Genomic DNA, 18491 nt, shown 5'->3' on the forward strand with positions numbered 1-18491 from the left:
CTAATTGGCCGCGCCTGAGAGCCAATGAGGAGCGAGCGAGTACGCAGTACCCGCTCAGCACGTGTTAGAGTCCGATGGGCTCGGCGTGTGCGTGTGTGTTCTTTTTTGAAGCAGGTTGGACTCCCGCCCGACAAGAAGAGAGCGAAACATGAGCGCAACGGTTCTCCGAGGGGAGGTGGGGCTGAAGGAGGACATAATATCTACTCCACAGTGACGGTTGATAGACTTTATCATAATCTTTTGTGCTACCAAGACGCTCGCGACAAGCTCAGCTACATCTTGGACTTTCTCAGCGCTGCCAGCCAGGAGGTGCCCTAGCTGTCACCAGTTTCTCCTGGTGTTTGTTTTTATTTTGTTCATTCACTTCTGCCGCATCTCTAAGGTAAGGGTACGCCTCCTATTTGTGAATATGGGTTTTCTTCTTCTTTTATACAACATTGTTGTTTTCATGTGTGAAAATAAAATAAGTAGGCACTGTTGCACTTCAATAGTAAAGCATATACTACTACTACTACTACTACAATATACTATATTATATATCAGTGGTGGGCCGTGCGTTTCATGCCTAGGCATTTGACGTCATATTTAGTATACCCTAAAGTAATACACCACATAATAACCTCAATATAACACTACTCGACTTTTATGGCTCCGGAATCCATTAAAAACAGCTTGAACACTGCATCACCTTATGCAACTTCTTGGAAACAAAGATCACAGTTACTTACTTACTATACTACTACTACTACCACAACTATTACTATATACCATATACTTTATACTACTAAAATATTTTTCTGCTATAATCCACCGCCGCAAGGTTATTCGTTAGACATGACATTAGCCTGTTAGCCCAAAGACATTTTAGTGATGAAAGCAGACTACGCCGTATTAAAACGGAGAGGGCGAGGGGGGGATTGGTGTCCACTCTTACGGCAGAACAAGTGCTGAGGCTTCTCCAGCAGCTCCTTGGCCACAGTAAACATACACGGTGTCCTCGGGTGACCCGTCTAATTTCCATTGTGCGCGTGCATATTCGCGCACGCGGACCCTCCCTGGGCTGTGAGAGGAGAGTTTGTGGACGCGGTCGTGCTGGAGCACGTTCTTTGTTTAGTCTGTCTCGCATTCTCGTCCTTGGTGTATGTTAGTTGCACTGTTTTAAGTGCCTCAAAACGTTGTTGAGTGGCGATAGAGTATCCTGCACTGTAGTCTGTATAGTGTATTGTACTTTGTAGTGCGTGGGAAACATTTGGATGAACAACATCAATAATGATAATAATAATACATTTTATTTATATAGCACTATTCATAAAAACTTAAGACGCTTTACAAGTAGTAAAAACAGCTGTAGAGAAGTAAAATAAAACAGACAGTTAAGCACAATAAAAGCAGGATAAAATTGAATATTACAGGAATAAGTGATACTGAGTTTGGATCCTGTTAACTGTCAACCACCACAGACTGTACCTGTCCAAGCACTGTTTGATATTATCTCCCTGTTTCCACAGATGAATTCGCTTGGCAGCTCCTCCAAATGGCCGTCTTACGACTCCCTACCGTCCAACTCCAGCTTTCTGCACAGTGAAAGTGAACACACCGAGGACGAAACTGACGCCTTCTCAGAGGGAGAGGTGGACAGTGGAACGACAAAGTCCCTCTCGGCCGAGGAAAGGCTCTCTCTTTCTGCACATTACCTACAGTTACAGCACCTGAGGTCCAGGACTGAACAGACATCACAGTGGCCTGACAGAGCTCAGCAAATCGCAATGGCCTCCTCTCCCAGTGCTTCCTCGTTCAGCTCCGCTCCAGTGACACCAGGAGATCTGATCTTTGCCCAGAAAGTGAGCACCCTTTGACTTATTCTACATCTTCTACATCTTTTATTTATTCTGATTCCAGGCAAACACCAGAGAAGTTCTTGTTTATAAGAGTCTTGTTTCTCTGTTTCCTTCAGTGTGCAAGTCTGCGCCGATTCATCCATCCTTTGCTGGAGCTTTTACACGGACTGAAGACTGGGCGGTTTGACAAAGGTATCAAACAAAGTCAAGTCTAGCTTACATCCAGATTCCTGCCCTGTAATCAGACTCTTAATTTATTGTCCGCCTTGACATTGATCCCGTTTTAATTGTGGCAGGTTTATCCAGTTTCCAGCAGAGTGTGGCCATGGACAGACTGCAGAGAATTCTGGGAATCTTACAGAAGCCTGAAATGGGGTGAGAATATGACTAATAACATTTCTGATTTTTTTTTTATTTTTTTTTTGGAACAAGGCAATGAGGATGTTCAATTTCCGCCCCCTGTTTCGCAGTGAGAAATATCTCCGAAACCTACTGCAGATAGAAGTGATGCTCAAAATTTGGTTCCCGCAAGTGGCCTTCCAATCAGATGCACAGAACCAGAGCAGCATTCCCAGACTCCCAACACAGTGGCACCGAAATCAGCTCCACATACCAGTGAAGGTGAGTGCATCACGCATGTCTCCTCAAAGCATGAACTAATTGGATTAAATAAAACATTAATTTTTGCAAAATATTTAACATTTATTATGCACAGTAATTTCGACCAACTTGTGAAATGACAGATTTGAAACTTAACTATAAAATTTGGTGCAATCTTAAAGTTTTGTTCTAGAATAGGTGAATAGAAATTGCCCAAACGTAAGAGCTGTTGTTGTTCTTTAAAATCTTGCCCTGTTGTGATTGTTATTGTTGGCCTTATCTCTCCATTCCAGAAGAGAAAACTGAACTGGACGGACCACAACCACATGGCAAAAGTCCCAGCGAAGACTAAGCAGCTTCAGCGTGGAACATTTGAAAGCTGTCAGGAAACAACAACGCTAGACGTCTCCACGTATCAGCCCGCATCGCCCAAAAAACACAAACCTCAAGAGGAAGAAAGGGTCGAATCAGCCTGCAGTAACTATATGGCTGCGCACGAGTTTACAAAGCACGCTGTCACTTTAAGTCGGCTATCATGTTTACGTAACCAGAGAGAAGGTGGTAACCAGCCTGCTGTTTGCGACAGCCCAGCTGGGCAGGACAGCTCCGTGTCCTCGAGCAACACTTTCACTTTACAACAAGTCGTTCAAATCTAACTGAACCTGCTTGCAAACTGAGGTGCCAGAGCCTGCCAGTGAGGGTGAAAAGAGGACGGCCACTTTGATTGCATAAGTGTAAAGCTAGGCGCAGAGCTTGTCTCTGATTGCTTTGGAGTGCGCAAAAAGCTGAGGAGAGGAAATGCACAGAGACCCTTGCTTATCTGAAGCTCTGCAGTGGAGTGTGACTCTGGTATTCCCTGACTTGGAGTATTTAAACGTATGCTGGAAAAACATAACTTATTGATAGTTGGAACAGATGCACCATGTTTTGTGTGTTTTTGCATCCGGCCACCATAGCAGCATTGCCATTTTATTATTTTGTAGACCAGAAACCATTCCAGTACAAGAATTTAAACACATTTTCATTGTCACACAAAAACAATGCAGCAAACCTCCCTCAAAATTACTTTTCAAGTAATTGGCCGTCAAGTAAATGGCCTCTTACACCTCAGCATGTTCCGCTTTACTTTGTTACTCACTGTAGATAACAGTACTCCCCCTGCGCAAGGTTGCGCAAGCATGTTATTAACCAGTTGTGGGTAGCAACAATGACAGTCATACAGGGTTTCTTTCCCCGCACAAGTACAGATTGTCTTAAAATATCAATTGACATTTAAAAAAAAAAAAAGAAAGATAATTAATTAGCCATGAGTAGTATTAAAGCATTTGTTAACCATGTAGGCTCTGCCATACTGTGCCTGATAACCCATCTTCATGGTAGCAGCTTTTTATCCAAACATGCTAAAGAGGATGTCTTGCTTTTCTTTGTATATGTATTTGAGAATTTGGTGTAGTTTGACTTAATAGATATAAAAGCACTTTGTATGACATTTGTAAATATAATGGGAATGTTGTGGTATTGTATCTTCTGTATGAGAGTGTATAGGCATTTGAGAACTTTCCCCAACACAGATTTTAAAGGCAAAACTGTCTTCAGTTTGCAATTTATTTTTTTAAATGTAGTGGGGTTGTTTTTGGCACTCCTTTTATTTCCAGTGTGTCTCATTCAGTTTTATTTGTACAACAAAATAATAATGTTGATTAAAAATAATATATGGATGCCTTAGATAATGAGTTACTTTTGGTAACATTTTTTTTTTTATCGCTGTATATTATCATTCATGTTGAATGCCCTTTCATCTCGGTTGTCAACAGCCAGCCTTTCTGATACAACACAAAGTCTAAACTATAATATCATTGAAATTACAACAATTATACAAAAAGTTTATTTTCGACAAAAGCTAAATAATTTCATAACACACGTGGGACTGCAATGGTGTTTTCTGGCTTCACAGTTAGCATTGGTTATGCTTGGTATTGATTTAGTTGTATATGCTTCTGGTGCAGCTTTGTGACAGTTGTCCATTGTTGTACCATTGTGTGTTTTTAAACCAAAAGAGGGATAAATTCTATATTTGCATTGATAAATGTCATTCCTGTGTTTAAATAGACATTGTGGGTGATCATAGTTCAAAATGCGATGACATGTAATGTTTCTGGAGTGAACAAATTTGCAGTCTCTAGTCGAATTCATTTTCACTGTTTTTGGTTACATTAAAATGTATTTTGTTTCACATGAAATTGATTACGTAAGCAGATATTAGGCGCTATAGGAGCTCGAACTGACCACCTCAGGTCATTTTTAAGCCATAACCTTTCTCAACACACATAGTGTTTCCTTCCATTACAACAATAAAACATTGTGGTAAAAATTACTTGTATTTTCATTTTCCATCTTGGTAAAAAAAAAAAAAAAAAGAACTCTTTTACACTCACTAGCTTACAGACCTGGGCAAAGTACGGCCCGTGGGCCACATCCGGCCCGCTGCGTGTCCCTGTCCGCCCCGCGTGAAGCCAGTCATAAATCATCCCCCCCTGTAACAAAAGGATTGTTATGTTTAACATGTTGTTCCACACGGACCCTTTGGGGAGTGACTCGTGTGTGCAGTACAGCAGAGCTGACGGCGATTTGGTTACAAAGCTCCAAGAGCAAAGTTATAATAAAAACTATATGCAGCTAAAGACTGCGTCCATAGTCTATTCTTTGAGAGATAAAGACAAAGAAAGAAACACCCCCCCAACGAAACTTTGCCGGCACGTTAGTGTAGCGCGATAGCAATAGCGCCCTCCGGGACGTTAGCGCTATTTCCAACCAGCGGCCCGCCGACACGATGCAGGCTTGTCATGTGGCCCGTTGCAAAAAAATAATTGCCCACAGCACACAGCACGTGGCGGTCACACACGTTGTTTGCTCTTCCACGGCAGCAGGCGGCGCTGTTCTAACATGGTTGCGGAAGTGTGCTTCATCCTTCCAAAAGTCTGTCAGCAGCAACGAGTAAACATACGTCCGGGATGCGCGAATTCTTCCCGGGATGTGTCAAGGCACTAAATTCAAATCTTAACTTACTTGGATTGCGTCACTGAAGCTCACAAAGGAATTCCACATATGTTTTAAGTGACCGGAGGCAGTATTCCGAAAATACACACGTTTGTCGAGTGACAAAGACTGCCGATTGCCTTCTAAATCAAGCGACTGTGCTGCAGTGGGCTAGCATGCTAAGCTAAGTGCTAGCTCCGGCTAACTTCAGTTGTTTTCTGTAATGAGAGCGCGCGGTGCGACCTCCCGCGGACATGGCGGCAGGAGCAGGAGGCTCGTCTGGCGACTCTCTAGAATCAACCCTGGACAGGAAGTTTCAAAATGTCTCAAACACCATGGACTCCATTCAGGGACTGTCAACGTGGTGCATCGACAACAAGAAGTACCACAGCCTGATCGTGCGACAGTGGGTGAAGTGTGTCAGGAAGTGTAAGTACTAGCCTAGCGCAAGTTGCTTGTGCACCTCTGCCGGTGTCTCCTTTTAAGTTAGAACGGCAGCAGCCCACCTGTTGATGCTTGCGAACATGATAGCTAAGGGCCTCACTCATCTTTCCCGTTGATATTTTCTCTGGGTGCAAACACAGGGACTCTGGACTTTCTGCCATGTATTTGTAGTGTGCAGCCAGCGGTCACAAGACGTCAGCCAGCGAGGCTGACAGTAAATGTCTGTTGCTTTGAAGCGGAATTACTCCGAACTTTATTCTGCAGACGAAAATAAACATTAGGCCTGCTTGTAAATTATCCCTCTCATATAGAACGTATATATTACATATAAGTAACACATTTCTGCTTTAGCAGAGTCCTATTTTTAATCACACACTGAAATGTGGGTCCATATTTTGTGTGACTATGACAAGATTGGTCAGTTTCAGGTTGTCTGTATAATAATAATAATAATAATATATTAAAGATGCTTTATTTGCTTGGCGAAACTAATGGGTTGGAGATGCTGCCTTAAAATCAGTTATTTGCCTACCAAAATGTTAAATCTGATGCAACGATTCATGTAAACGCTTTTTCTTGTCTTTGGGTGTTTGATTGTTGAGGTTGAGGTTGTTGATTATTTTGGCAAATTGGACTGATAATGTCAAGTGTTTTTTTTTTTGTTTTGTTTTTTTTGCACATTTATGATTCTATGAGTGATTGGAGAGGTCGCGTTGGTGTTGGTAGTTTAATCTTTGTGTAAATTGATATCGGTGTGGTGTGTTTGTTGTTATGAGCAAGTCAGGTTACTGACTGTTACGAGGTCTTATGTTGAAGTTCTTGTGTAAAGTGATAGAATTTTAAAAAGCTCCCAGTTGCTTGTCGAGAAGACGTCGCCGTGACAGAACCTCTCGAGCCTGAAACCACACTGGTGTTAATAGCATCACTGCGGATGGTGCTGAGAAAACACAGTATCCCTAACCCTGTCACTGTCTGAGTTACATACATGTGTATAGGTGTGTTGAATGTTGCAATATGTTCAATACAAATGAATCTATAGTTTTTGCATTTTGGTATCTCTGCATTTCTAATGTTAAACATAATGTCGAGTTCTTCTTAATTTAGCCATAAATGTGCTGTGTGAAGTCATGGAGACCTTGATATGTGACCACAACTTCATTGATTATTCCTGAGTTCAAGCTGAAGTGTTACCAGATATTTTGATTCCTCTCCAGACTTTGCCGTTGTTTGTGTTGAAGTATTTGACAACAATCTGTGGCAACAGTTGCCTCACATAACCAAAACAATATGACTTCTGGTTTCTGAGTTATATGTTCTTATTTTGTCCCTCTGCTTTTGTGTGAGATAGATAGATAGATAGATAGATAGATAGATGAATACTTTATTAATCTCCAAGAGAAATTTACATTTACAGCAGCTCGACAAGATACAGAACCGTACAGAGGCATGCAAGGTTTTGAACCAACTATATAAAATGTTAGCGTCTATCATGTGAATGTTTCACAATAGAGGTTTCATATGTTTAAGTTCAAATTCAGAACTTTTATTTTAATCATATTTTCTGGGGAGGAGGTCCTGGCAAAAATCCAGTATAAACTTCATTTGGATTACATTCACTCTGAAAATGTTTGTCTCACCCCCTGTCCCCCGTCCCTCCCCCCCTCCATCAATGCATTGTCAGTGCTGGTGGCAATACCTGACACAACCTCTTCCTTTAAAAACATGCTGCACCTTTTTGTTGTTCCTTTTAAATCTGAAGTCTCTCTCACCTGATTTATATGGTAGGGTAAAGCTTTCTTTGGTCATCTGCAAGATTTTTGTACTTTTGTAACTTTCGTGACGTGATTAGGGAAACTAGTTCATTTCAAGATTGGGTAACTTCTGGATAATTTATCTTGCAAAGCATTTTTTTTTTTACTGACATTTGGAAGATAAAGTAAAATATGGAGCCTTTTAATCTTGGTGCAATGTGATATTGTCCCCTCTCTGGGCTCATTTTAAATGACTGTTTCTTCAGAAGTGTACTGATTTACATGTGCTTTATTTCCTCTGACAGCTGACGCCCCACATAGACTCAACCTTTTTTACCTGGCCAACGATGTCATACAGAACTGTAAAAGGAAAAATGCCATTGTTTACCGCACAGCCTTCGCCGAAGTCCTGCGTGAAACCTTCACGCTGGTCAAGTGAGTCATTTCTTTTTAACCCGAGCGACGTGCAGTGAAAATATTGAAGCCATTCTATGTTTCACAATTGTCTTTACATGTATATAACCCGTAAAAAGATTTGTCTTTTGAAGTATTATTTTCTGCTTCCTCTTCAGTCAAGACAGTGACCAGAAGGTGATCAAATCTCTGGAGAGGATTTTGTCCATCTGGGAGGAGAGGGGTGTTTATTCAGGGACGCTCATCTCAGAGCTCAGGAGCAGTTTGGTCAAAGAAGAGTCACCGGTTGAAACACCTGTAGAACAAAAAAGTGAGCACTAGCTTCCCTGTTAGTTCACTTTCTCCCCAATGCCAGACATTTAAATATTAGTTTTTTGTACACAGTGTTTTTTTCTATGTTATCTAACAGACTGGTTGACTATTTGATGTGATTTTTTTTCCCTAAAGCTCCAGTCGAGTCTAATGCATATCTACGGTCCAAGATTGTGGCTGAGTTTGTGGTAAGCAGCACAGTTTTTCCACTGAAACCAAATAAAAAAGTCAAACCTCTTCTTCTCTGATCACACAACTGCGGCAGTGATCATTTGCTGTTTCTTTTGCGTCAGCCCCAGGCACTCAATGAGCAGCTGTCCAAGTACAAGCGATCCATCGAGGACGTGGACCTGAGGGAGAAACAGCTGGCCGCCATGAGGATTGACATCTGCAACAACGAGACCCTCAAGAAGCTGAAAGGTGTCTGTCTCGCACCGTCCGCAGCAAGATGAGCTTTAAACGTTTGTCCCTCGCTCGCTCAAGACGCTCTCTGTCTCTTCCAGATAAGGCGGGAGGGAAGAAATTTTCCAAGGATTTTGAGGAAGGCAGCGCACAGCTGCAGGAGTTTGTCAAGTTCTTCAACAGTCAGTGCAAAACGGGGCCTCCTCTCCTGCAGGCGCTCAGCAACGCTGACATCTTCTATGAAATGCAGTACAAGGAGGTCAAGATTGTGGCCAACGTGAGTGTTGCTTTGTCTATTGAGAAGAGTGTTGCGTGTTTTTGTAAACATTCAAGGTTTAGAAGATAAAACGGTGGAGCAGCTGTAGATTACAGTAGCTATATTTACATGCGCAAATTTCTCCAATCCGACCTCAAACCTCGTAAATTCCAAATCCACTGTTTACATGGACACTAAATAAAATGATCCGATCATCACGTCCGTATACATGCACTGAGCGTTTTATTAGAATAAATTGTTTGGGCGTGCATGCAGTTGTCTAATTTCCTGGAAAGCTGAAGAAGAAGAGGCTCTTCTGCCTGGGTTGTAAACAAACGCTGCGATGTCTGCACGTCCTCGGCTCCTTCACTCTTTGTGCGCCTCGCATTTTATTTTCCTCCCCTCTTTTTTTTTTTTTTTTTAATATGGACCAGTTTTGCTTCCCTCCCGCCATGTTTTCTGCTTGTTGAAAAATGACTGGCTGCCGCAAAGGCGGAAACGTGTCACGCTGACGTAGCAGACGTGCGCAGTGGACTTAATTTTTCCCCAACCAGAAAGACAGGACCTGAATGGGTGCGTACATGGACGCCATTCGGAATAATGGTCGGCATAAACCACCCCTCTCTCTCTCAGAATGAAATACCTTTCCGAATGGACTGGATCGGTGTTTACATGAAGCATTTTTAATCTGATTGGGCTTTTATTCCGATTATTTGTGTCCATGCAAACACAGCTAGTGAGTAAAGTCAATAACGCAGTGTGTGCACACGCTGGCAGAAGCGATGTTTAGAATGATTCTCGAGCCACTAGTTGTTTGTTAATCAGCAACAGTTTCTTTTGCAAAGGCCTACCAGACGTTCGCCAACCGGGTGTCCCACCTGAAGCGCAAGCTGGACGCGCTGAAGGCCACGCTGCCCGACCTGGACGACTCGCCCATCCCCTCGCCCTCGGCGGACGCGCCGTCTCCCACGGGCTCCGAGTCCCCCTTCCACGATATGGAATTGGCCAACGCCGACCCAGACCTGGACGGCTCCGTCATGGAGGACGAGGCGGAGCCGCCGGCGCCGAGCCCTCTGTCCTCGCCGGGGGGCTCGCCCAGAAACCCAGACACGCTCTGGGACAAGGACAATCGAATGGTGGAAGACATGGAGCTTTCAGAGGAGGAAGTGGAAAGTGCTGCTATTATAGGTGAGCACGTGTGGTGGAGAATATCGGAGTTTGACCTTAGAGGCAGTTAGCTTTGGCAAATGAGTTTGTAATCTAACAAAACTCTTTAAAGAGCTTTCATGTAGGGCTGGGCGATAATTCCATCTTGATTCGATAATGAAATTATGATCGATTACGCTGATCAGCCGGGACCCGTTTTATCGATAGGCGCTCACATGTGAAAAAAAACAACAGTATGAGAGTGTGCTGGCTGCCACGTGTCAGCAGTGCACCCCCACTTCCCCATCGTGCAGAGCGGCTACAGTTGCAAGTTGGTAAGGAGGAAAATATGAGTGAAGTTGAAGGCGAGGAAGGAGAAAACGATGCCAAACGTGAAAGCGACGTCTCTACAGCACCCGAAACCGATGACATTGGTATAAAAAAAAAAAAAAAAAGTAACACGTCGTCAGTTGTGTGGAAGTGGTTTGGCAAAAGTGACAAGGAGCAGACGAAGCCGGTCTGTAAAATATGCCAGCGGTTGATACCGACCAGGACAGGTATCTTTTCAATCACCTGAGACGGTACCCTCCCCCCCCCGACTGCACAGAGACTGTGACTCTGCAGGCTCAAGCTGGTGCGACACCCCACACACAACCAGGCAACGCCACAATTGTTTCTCCTGCCGTTGGCATCACGAGCGGAAGCGGCTCGGTTAAAGAAATAACTAAACATACAGTCTTGTTCTTCAGCCATCGACCCATATGAAAATAAAAAGTCACGTGTCATCAAACTTTATTGTTAAGTTTCAGTGAATCTGTTGTGGTTTCTTCCAGCTTCAGGATGCCCCTCGCTCTGACACATTCTGCAAATATTACATATCGAGATCATATCGATAAAAATCGAGATCGATCAATGTTGAAAAGCATATCGAGATTTTAAAAAAATCTGTATCGCCCAGCCCTACTTTTATGTGTCAACAACAAAGGACACCACGTTATTTGTTTCAGCCATGTCAGTCAAAGACCTTTCCTTGATTAATCAAGTTTACCGTGACTTCCCATTAGAAGAGCAGAGAAGAGACGCCAGCGACCCAGTGGTGTCCACCCCAGCACTGTCAACTCCAGCAGCGGCTGTTTCCACCCCGGCCCCCACAAAAAAGGAGCCGCTCGCAGCGCCGAAGCGGGCCGTCGCGCCGGCCGTGTCCGAGCCCGAGCCCGAGCCCGAGTCGACTCTGGACAACGTGGATCTGGCTAAAATTGAATCCATCCTCAACAGTTTGAGTTCTGCCATGAAGAAAACAGGTAGGTGCTGACGGCGTGAAGTGGTGCGTGCCGTTTCTTCACAGGGTTCTCTTCAACCTCAACCTTGTGTCGCCGACAGCCGACAGTCCTCCCGCAGCTGCCCGGCCGCCTCCTTCCCTCAAGACGACGGCACACGTTTCCTCTGCGGCTCCCCAGGACACCGGCTCCCTGGTCAACCTCCTGTCCAAGGTAGACATGAGTCCTGCGGACCTCCTCAGCGCTCTCTCCAAAGTCCAGGGCCTGGACAGTCTCGATGGTGAGAATTTGTTGTCATGGTTTTTTTATGTGTGCGACACCAAACCTTTCTGCTGTTGCAAATTTAAAGTGGACGTGAAACACAAAACATAGTTATTATAATTTTAAAAAGGTCTCCCACCCTTATAAAAGCCGCTGTCAGACTGCCAGCCAAAATCCAATTTTCAGCCCGTTGAAACTGGACGGCTCTTTTGTAGTCTGAACAGTCACAAATTGCATGAAATCTGATTTTTACAAAACGAGTTGAAACCACCTTCCGGAGGTCGTTTCAAATGGCATTTGGACAGATGCGTCTCAGTGTGAACAGCTCCAAACATACCGATGGGTTTTGACCGTACGTGACGCCAGACCCAATGTGCCCCACCAGAGGGCGCCATTCCAGGTGCAGAGCTGTGACATAATGGAGCAGACAGAAGCAGTAGAAAACAGCAGTGCCTGGACAGAGGAGGAAACTCATTGGATCATCAGTGTGTGGGGAGATACTGTTGCTCCAGGCCATGTATCGCAACAAATGCTGCTGTCGCAATGATATGACGTCACACACTACACACTACGCTGGACCACGCCTCTGCTCCAGCAACCTGTCAGACGGGTCAATAATGTGGCCCAGTCTGAACAGAGCCTTGCTAAAAACAGTGTGGACAGTCAGCCCTAAAAATTGGATTTGAGAAGGAATCTGATTTGAATCAGATTCGCCTGCAGTCTGAACGCAGCCGAAGATTACATGTGTTTTCACACTGATGGCAAAATGTATTTGAAAATACGGCCCTTTAAAGCCTCTGTTCCACTGAAATTAGCGGGATGACACCATGTTTTTGGTGTTTTTTGGTTTGTCACGTCGCGGAATCGATCGGCATTGAGTTCCGTCTCCACGCACCAAACCCAGCGGGGTGTGCAGCGATTGTTACGGCGTCTGGTCCATTTTGTGCGTGAGCAGCGGGCGAAACAGCCAGAGGACAATGAACAATTATCGAGCGCTGATGGAACGTGATGGAAAACTTTTGCATCAGTGCTTGATATACGCCGCGACTGGCGCGATATTATGATTTAGCGCACGTTACGCTCAACGTCATCCCATGTGGCAGGTAAAAAAGGTGGTGTTGTCCCGGGTTTACAGATTCCATCTCAAGCCGATCGGTGCGGAGCCGATCGGAGCCGATTATCACCCGGGTCGCTTGCCGGGTTGTTTGACCCGTTATGTAGCGAAACAGTGCGGCTCGGTGAGCAGATTCCACTGCCACCAAATGCTGATTAGTAGCGGGACATCACCACGTTTTTTTGGGCAGTGGAATTGGGGCTTAAGTTTAGCTTTTAAACCAATGGGTGCCGCATTTTCAAATACCTTTTGCCGTCAGTGTTAAAACCTATGTAATCTTGTTGTATGTTTTGTTTTTCATGTCCACTTGAAAGGTCCAAGTTTGTTTTGGAAAAAACAACAACCACAACGTATTTGTCTCTCTTCAATCAGGCATCTCTTCTCTTCTGAGCAACTCACGTGCAAACGACTTCTCAGACTCCGCCGCCGCAAGCACGGCGCCTCCTGCTACCTCATCCGCCGTCCCTTCAGCGGTGTCCTTCCAGAGCCAGCCCTCCACCGCCCCGCCAGCCCCCCCATCCAGCTCGCCAGTGCCTCCGCAAAAGACGTCCAACCCGGCCACAGCTCTCGTCCAGGCTCTCCACCAAGACATGGACTTGACGGCAGAGTCGGAACCGACCGTACTGTCTGAGAGCTTAGAGTCCAAAATCCACAATTTCCTCCAGGGGAACTCGGCGTTCAGCGCTTTCGATCTGGGTTTTCACACACCCTCGGCTCCTGGAAGGGACATCCTGAGTCCAGCGACCGGGGTGGACAACCAGGGCGGGACGCCGGTGCGGGACGAGGGCGGTGGCACCCCGACCCAAGATGAAATCATGGACAAACCCTCAGCGGTGGCAGCTGCAGCAGCAGCAGCTCCGTTCACCTCCACTACGAACCAGTCGACTTCCACATTGTACCAGAACAGCGGTCAGAAGAATCCCAACAACCCGCTGCAGCCGGGCGCCACCCCCAACGGGAAGCTCACTCAGCAGTACCTGTACGGCCAGCACGGCGTGTCGGAGCAGGGGGCCGCCGCGCCTGTCGCACACTTCCAGCAGGTGGCTGCTCCGGCAGGAGCAGGACCGGTGCCGGGGGACCGGGCCCCGCCAGGCGGCGCCGGGGGTTCCCACGCACCGGCCTGGTACGGCGGAGACGTTTACCCAGAAGGCAACTCTCAGCAGCTCGGGCCATCGTACCACGCGGCGCCGACCCGGGGGGCCGACAAGAACAAGGCACCCGGACCCTACCAGTACCAGGCGGAGCAACCTCAGCAGCGCCAGGAGCTGGCGGCCCAGCAGGGGGCCAACCCATCATCTTTCGCTTTCGTAGGGGGCGGCCTGCCCCCCGTCCCCAACTTACCACCGCCGCCGCAGCAGGACTTTGAGAACCGCCCCCACGCGGCCGGCGGCAGATTGATCCCCCAGGAGCAGCCGCCTCTCCGGCCCGACGCCGACGCCATGAGCGGCGCCGGCATGGACAGCGTCATCAGGGGGATGGTCGTCCACGACCACCAGCACAAGTCCATGTTCCGTCCGGAAGACGAGCAGCCGGACGAGCTGCACTACCAGGACGAGTCCGACTACTACCCGGACGAGCACGGCTACGGCCGCGAGGAGCACTTCTTCCCGGACCACCACCAACCCCAAGACCAAGACGAGGCCTACCACGGGCCCGGCAGCCCCCCGCGCCACTTCCCCAGGGCCCGGGGCCACCCGCCCGCGGCGCTCCCTCCGCCCGACGACCCCTACTTCGGCCAGGACTTCCAGTGGCGCGGCCCCCGACCTCCGCGCTTCCCTCCCAGACGGGCGCCCCCCCACCTTGAAATGCGGCCGCCCAGGCCGAGGCCCCCGCACCGCCCCCCGTTCCCACCTCAGCACCTGCCGCACCCGCCTCCTCACCCCCGCGGACTGCCAGGTCCTCCGTTCGCCCATTTCCAGGGCCCCGATTTCAGGATGAGACTGAAGCGTCCTGATCCGAGAGGGATGGGACCCCCCTCCGGTCCCATGTTTGGGCCCAAAAGACCCTTCCTGCCCCCCCGGTACTGACTGCTCATGCAACTCTAAGCTCTAAAAAAAAAATTAAAAAGCGGAGGCTTGTCACGAATGTGCGCCGATTAAAAGTTACAAAGTGGACGTCAGGACTCAAAACAGGCAGTGGTGGGGGGGTCATTAAAGAAGAAACTGATGCTGCTGCTGGAAGACAGAGACGAGCGGGCGGAGAAGACCTAACCGATGAGTTTGTCCGTGAGTCCAGCCAGGAGGTGTGAAAGTGGCCGGAGGCTCTGAGAGGACTGCTGGGTTGTGGAGGGAAGACGGAAGATGAAAGAAAACCAGAGGTGGATATGCATCATTCACTCTTTGTGTTATTTCTCCACTATGAAGCGTTGCATCGTGTGTGTGTGTGTGTGTGTGTGTGTGTGTGTGTGTGTGTGTGTGTGTGTGTGTGTGTGTGTGTGTGTGTGTGTGTGTGTGTGTGTGTTAGCGTTAGTTCGATACGGGCAGGGTCATCTGCATGGGGTGCGCGCATGCATGCAGTCAGCTGTTGTAGTCGAGCACATGTGGATGTTGAGTCTTAAGAGAGTTTTTTTTTTGCGAAGAGATAAGAGAAGTTTTTGGCCGACGCAGCGTTTCTGCTTTTTTTCATCTATTTTTTTGCTTTTTTATATACTTCATCTCGGAAAAAATTCTCCTTCTAATCAGCAGCACCGCAGTAATGACCAGCTAAAGCGTGAAGTGCAGTTCAGGAAAGAATGCGTGTCAGGTATTGATATTCTTTCCCCCCGACACAATACACATTTGCATTTTCTGAGAAACGAGCTCTCATTGTTCCCGGTTGGTCTGTCGAGTTTGTCAAGCAAAACCTTCTCTCACTGCGCAAGATTGCCTCACCGATACTTTTTTTTTTTTTAAACGGCTCATTAAGTTTTTGGACAGGATGGCAACACGAGTCTCTTCCGAGGCGGGAAGTCAAAAAAAGAAAGGAAGTGTGAAAGGGATTTTTTTTCAGCCTCCGGCGTCACTGCAGAAGAAGTGCATTTTTGCGGGGGGAAGAAGATTTTCCACCTCGGTTTCATTTTATCTGTACCAATAAAACTCTCAGTTTCAAAAAATGTGTCGTTCTTTTTATATCTTCCTACCTTTCATCCTCTGTTGTTCTCTTGCCCTAACTAATGGTCATTTTGATGCCTAAAAAAAAATCCATCATCAGAACAATTACTTCTGTCTTTGCTTTTGTCTGTTAAATGTTCGACTAAATAAAGGCCCAGTCTATCAGATTGTTCAAGTAGTTTCAAATAAAAAGATATAATTCAATTAATTTAAAAACACATTTAGTTGCTTACACATTGCTTGCTGACAGCTGGACGTCTATTTGTCAAGGCAACACAAACAGATCAGTCAATTATTGATCCTTTCAAAATTGAGTCTCATTATGTTTAACCCAATTTTAACGGATTCCACACAAAATCCTGTTCCAGCTTAATAATTGACCAGATACTTGAAACTGCAATTATTTAACCTAAAAATGGCTAACTTAAAAATTGGTTTGGTGTCTGTTGTATGGAGACAGGTTATATTCTAATGTGTCCGACTCGGTTTCAGCAACAAGGCTTGTCGCGCAAAACTTGCATTTCCCTATTGGATTGCATTTACAGCCATTTGAATTTGCTTTGCAAAAACAAACTCCTGTACTATACAGCCTTTTGATAAACATTTAGTATTTTATCTTTGAAATTGTTTCAAAAGAATTAACTAATCCTTGAGATTCATTCTAATTTTGCTCAATTTCAATGTAGTTTATGACCCAGAGGAAACTAGACTTCCCAGAAAGCAACCACAGATTTTATATCACACTTAATATAAGCAGTGCAGCCAGCTCGGGGTTTATGTCGTTTTAATTCCCCAAGTAGTTGAAGTAAATCATTCACAAATGCCCTTTTTTATGCTTCCACCTGCACATTTTACCGCAATCCAATAAAATTCAAATTAACTGAGGAAAGTACTTTGATGCCAACTGTATTTTTATCATTGTAAAGTTATTATGGCATTCCAGTAGCAACATGTGCTTCCGTCAGGAGGAAAATAATCTTAATGCAGAATGTTCTTTGCCAAGAAAAAAAACAAGTTTGCCAAAAAAAAAAAAACACTTTTGCAACAATTTTGCATTAATGACATTCTGATTATTATCCTCTGCTAATTAGGCCACAGTGCTGCTCAAGAGGCCGAGCGTGTCACTGTCTTTAACAATCAGTCTTTAGTAATCAGAGCGTAGAAACATTTTGAAGTAGTGACAGAGCACGTTCATGAACAGGGGTGTAGAAATGGGACAGATGTCCCAATGTTTGCATGCGATCACATGGTCGGCCTCAAATATTGACACCGATCATGTTTTCGCATCTACTTATCTTAAATAAAAGCGTGCTCAACTGAGATAATTTTGTTACTTCAATTCTGATCTGCCAACATGCGTGACCGATTGCAGCACTTTTGCCTGAAGCTGCTTTTAAAGAGCAGGGACACGCGGTAACTTTATTAGTCTAGTCTTCTAAAAACAGACAGTGCATGATGTAAGACTTGATGTTGATGTTTACAGAGTGAAATCACAGTCGTTTTCCTGAAGCCCTTCTGCCACCCTTGTGTTTAACCTGCTCTCTGTTGCATCCCCTCTCCCCTCCTGTTCTCCACCTCAGGGATCTGGAGTCACACTTTGATGTGTCTGATGTGATGGGAACCCTTTTTCCACCGCGGCTTGGCTGTCGGGAGGGAGGGGACGGGGAGGGGGCGTTGACGCCACGGCAGCCTCTCTTCTTTTGAACCCTGCGCCGCCTCCGGTGGCGTCTGCTTCGCAGCCTGACAGGAGAGCCGCCGCCGCAGCAGCAGCTGGGTAAGCCTCCAAGCCTTGGCACATCACAAACTCAGTGGCACCAGCAGGAAATCAAAATCAATCAATACAGGGTGGGAGAAGGTGAGGATGATGAAATTGCTTTTCTGTCTCGTGTCATTTCTTTTCTTTATCAGGAGAATAAAATAAAATTTGCTTGGACAGAAGATTCCTTGGGTGTAAGTAGATTATTATGTACTGTCTGCCACATGGTACCGCTGAGATCCAGCTCCTGAGATGTGTACACCGCCAATACATAAAGAAATACCAATTCTAAGTGATTTTCTATGTAATAATAAAGTAATATTTGCTGAACAAATAAAGGTTGCAATAGTGGTGACTGTACGACTATTTTCAACAAAGTAATGATGCTCTGGAGAGAATTATGCAGTGTTGTTGATTTTGTTTTGTCCCAGCCTAAGAATTTATGACTAGCTGGAGCAAGTAAATTATTTTGATCACACATTCAAGATGAGAAGTGAATTGTAACCCGCCGGCATTTAGAATAAAGTGCGTACAAAATAAAACACAGTTAAAGAGTAAAAGCAATCACCATGAGGGGGGCTGAGACTAGTGCCGTTGCAAAATCTCCCCTTCCATTTTATCTTGTTCTATTCGCAGTTATTTGGTCCAGTGTGATTATTTACTCTCAATGGATCCATACTAAAGAAAATACGGACCTGTCGTTTTGAGGATTTGAATATTGTGTATATTCCCAGAAATGTGTGTGTGTGTGTGTGTGTGTGTGTGTGTGTGTGTGTGTGTGTGTGTGTGTGTGTG

General features: G+C 45.7%; 2 protein-coding genes across 4 annotated transcripts; both read left to right on the forward strand.

Annotated features, from left to right (window-relative positions):
* The first annotated feature begins 85 nt into the window (after positions 1-85).
* ciarta (circadian associated repressor of transcription a) lies at positions 86-4812 on the forward strand. Its single transcript, XM_076011934.1, has 6 exons — positions 86-382; positions 1509-1841; positions 1955-2030; positions 2135-2213; positions 2309-2459; positions 2732-4812. Exons 2-6 carry the CDS (start codon positions 1509-1511, stop codon positions 3092-3094), a joined length of 1002 nt encoding a protein of 333 aa, XP_075868049.1. The 5' UTR covers positions 86-382; the 3' UTR covers positions 3095-4812.
* Positions 4813-5380: 568 nt separating this feature from the next.
* On the forward strand, positions 5381-18047 carry rprd2a (regulation of nuclear pre-mRNA domain containing 2a). 3 transcript variants are annotated; one of them, XR_012923820.1, is made up of 12 exons: positions 5382-5903; positions 7975-8104; positions 8242-8393; positions 8531-8583; positions 8689-8815; positions 8899-9074; positions 9899-10241; positions 11264-11500; positions 11580-11756; positions 13224-15168; positions 17521-17714; positions 17849-18047. XR_012923820.1 is itself a non-coding variant. In XM_076011819.1 (10 exons), exons 1-10 carry the CDS (start codon positions 5729-5731, stop codon positions 14876-14878), a joined length of 3222 nt encoding a protein of 1073 aa, XP_075867934.1. In that variant the 5' UTR covers positions 5381-5728; the 3' UTR covers positions 14879-15942. The 3 variants fall into 3 exon arrangements, 2 of the variants coding, with proteins under 2 accessions (XP_075867934.1, XP_075867933.1); XM_076011819.1 differs by lacking the exons at positions 17521-17714; positions 17849-18047 and having other exon boundaries at positions 5381-5903; positions 11267-11500; positions 13224-15942; XM_076011818.1 differs by lacking the exons at positions 17521-17714; positions 17849-18047 and having other exon boundaries at positions 13224-15942.
* Positions 18048-18491: the final 444 nt, after the last annotated feature.

The sequence above is a fragment of the Nelusetta ayraudi genome, unplaced genomic scaffold (assembly GCF_046127955.1).
Source record: "Nelusetta ayraudi isolate G7.1 ecotype Tasmania unplaced genomic scaffold, CSIRO-AGI_Nayr_v1 ptg000135l, whole genome shotgun sequence".
NCBI lineage: Eukaryota > Metazoa > Chordata > Actinopteri > Tetraodontiformes > Monacanthidae > Nelusetta > Nelusetta ayraudi.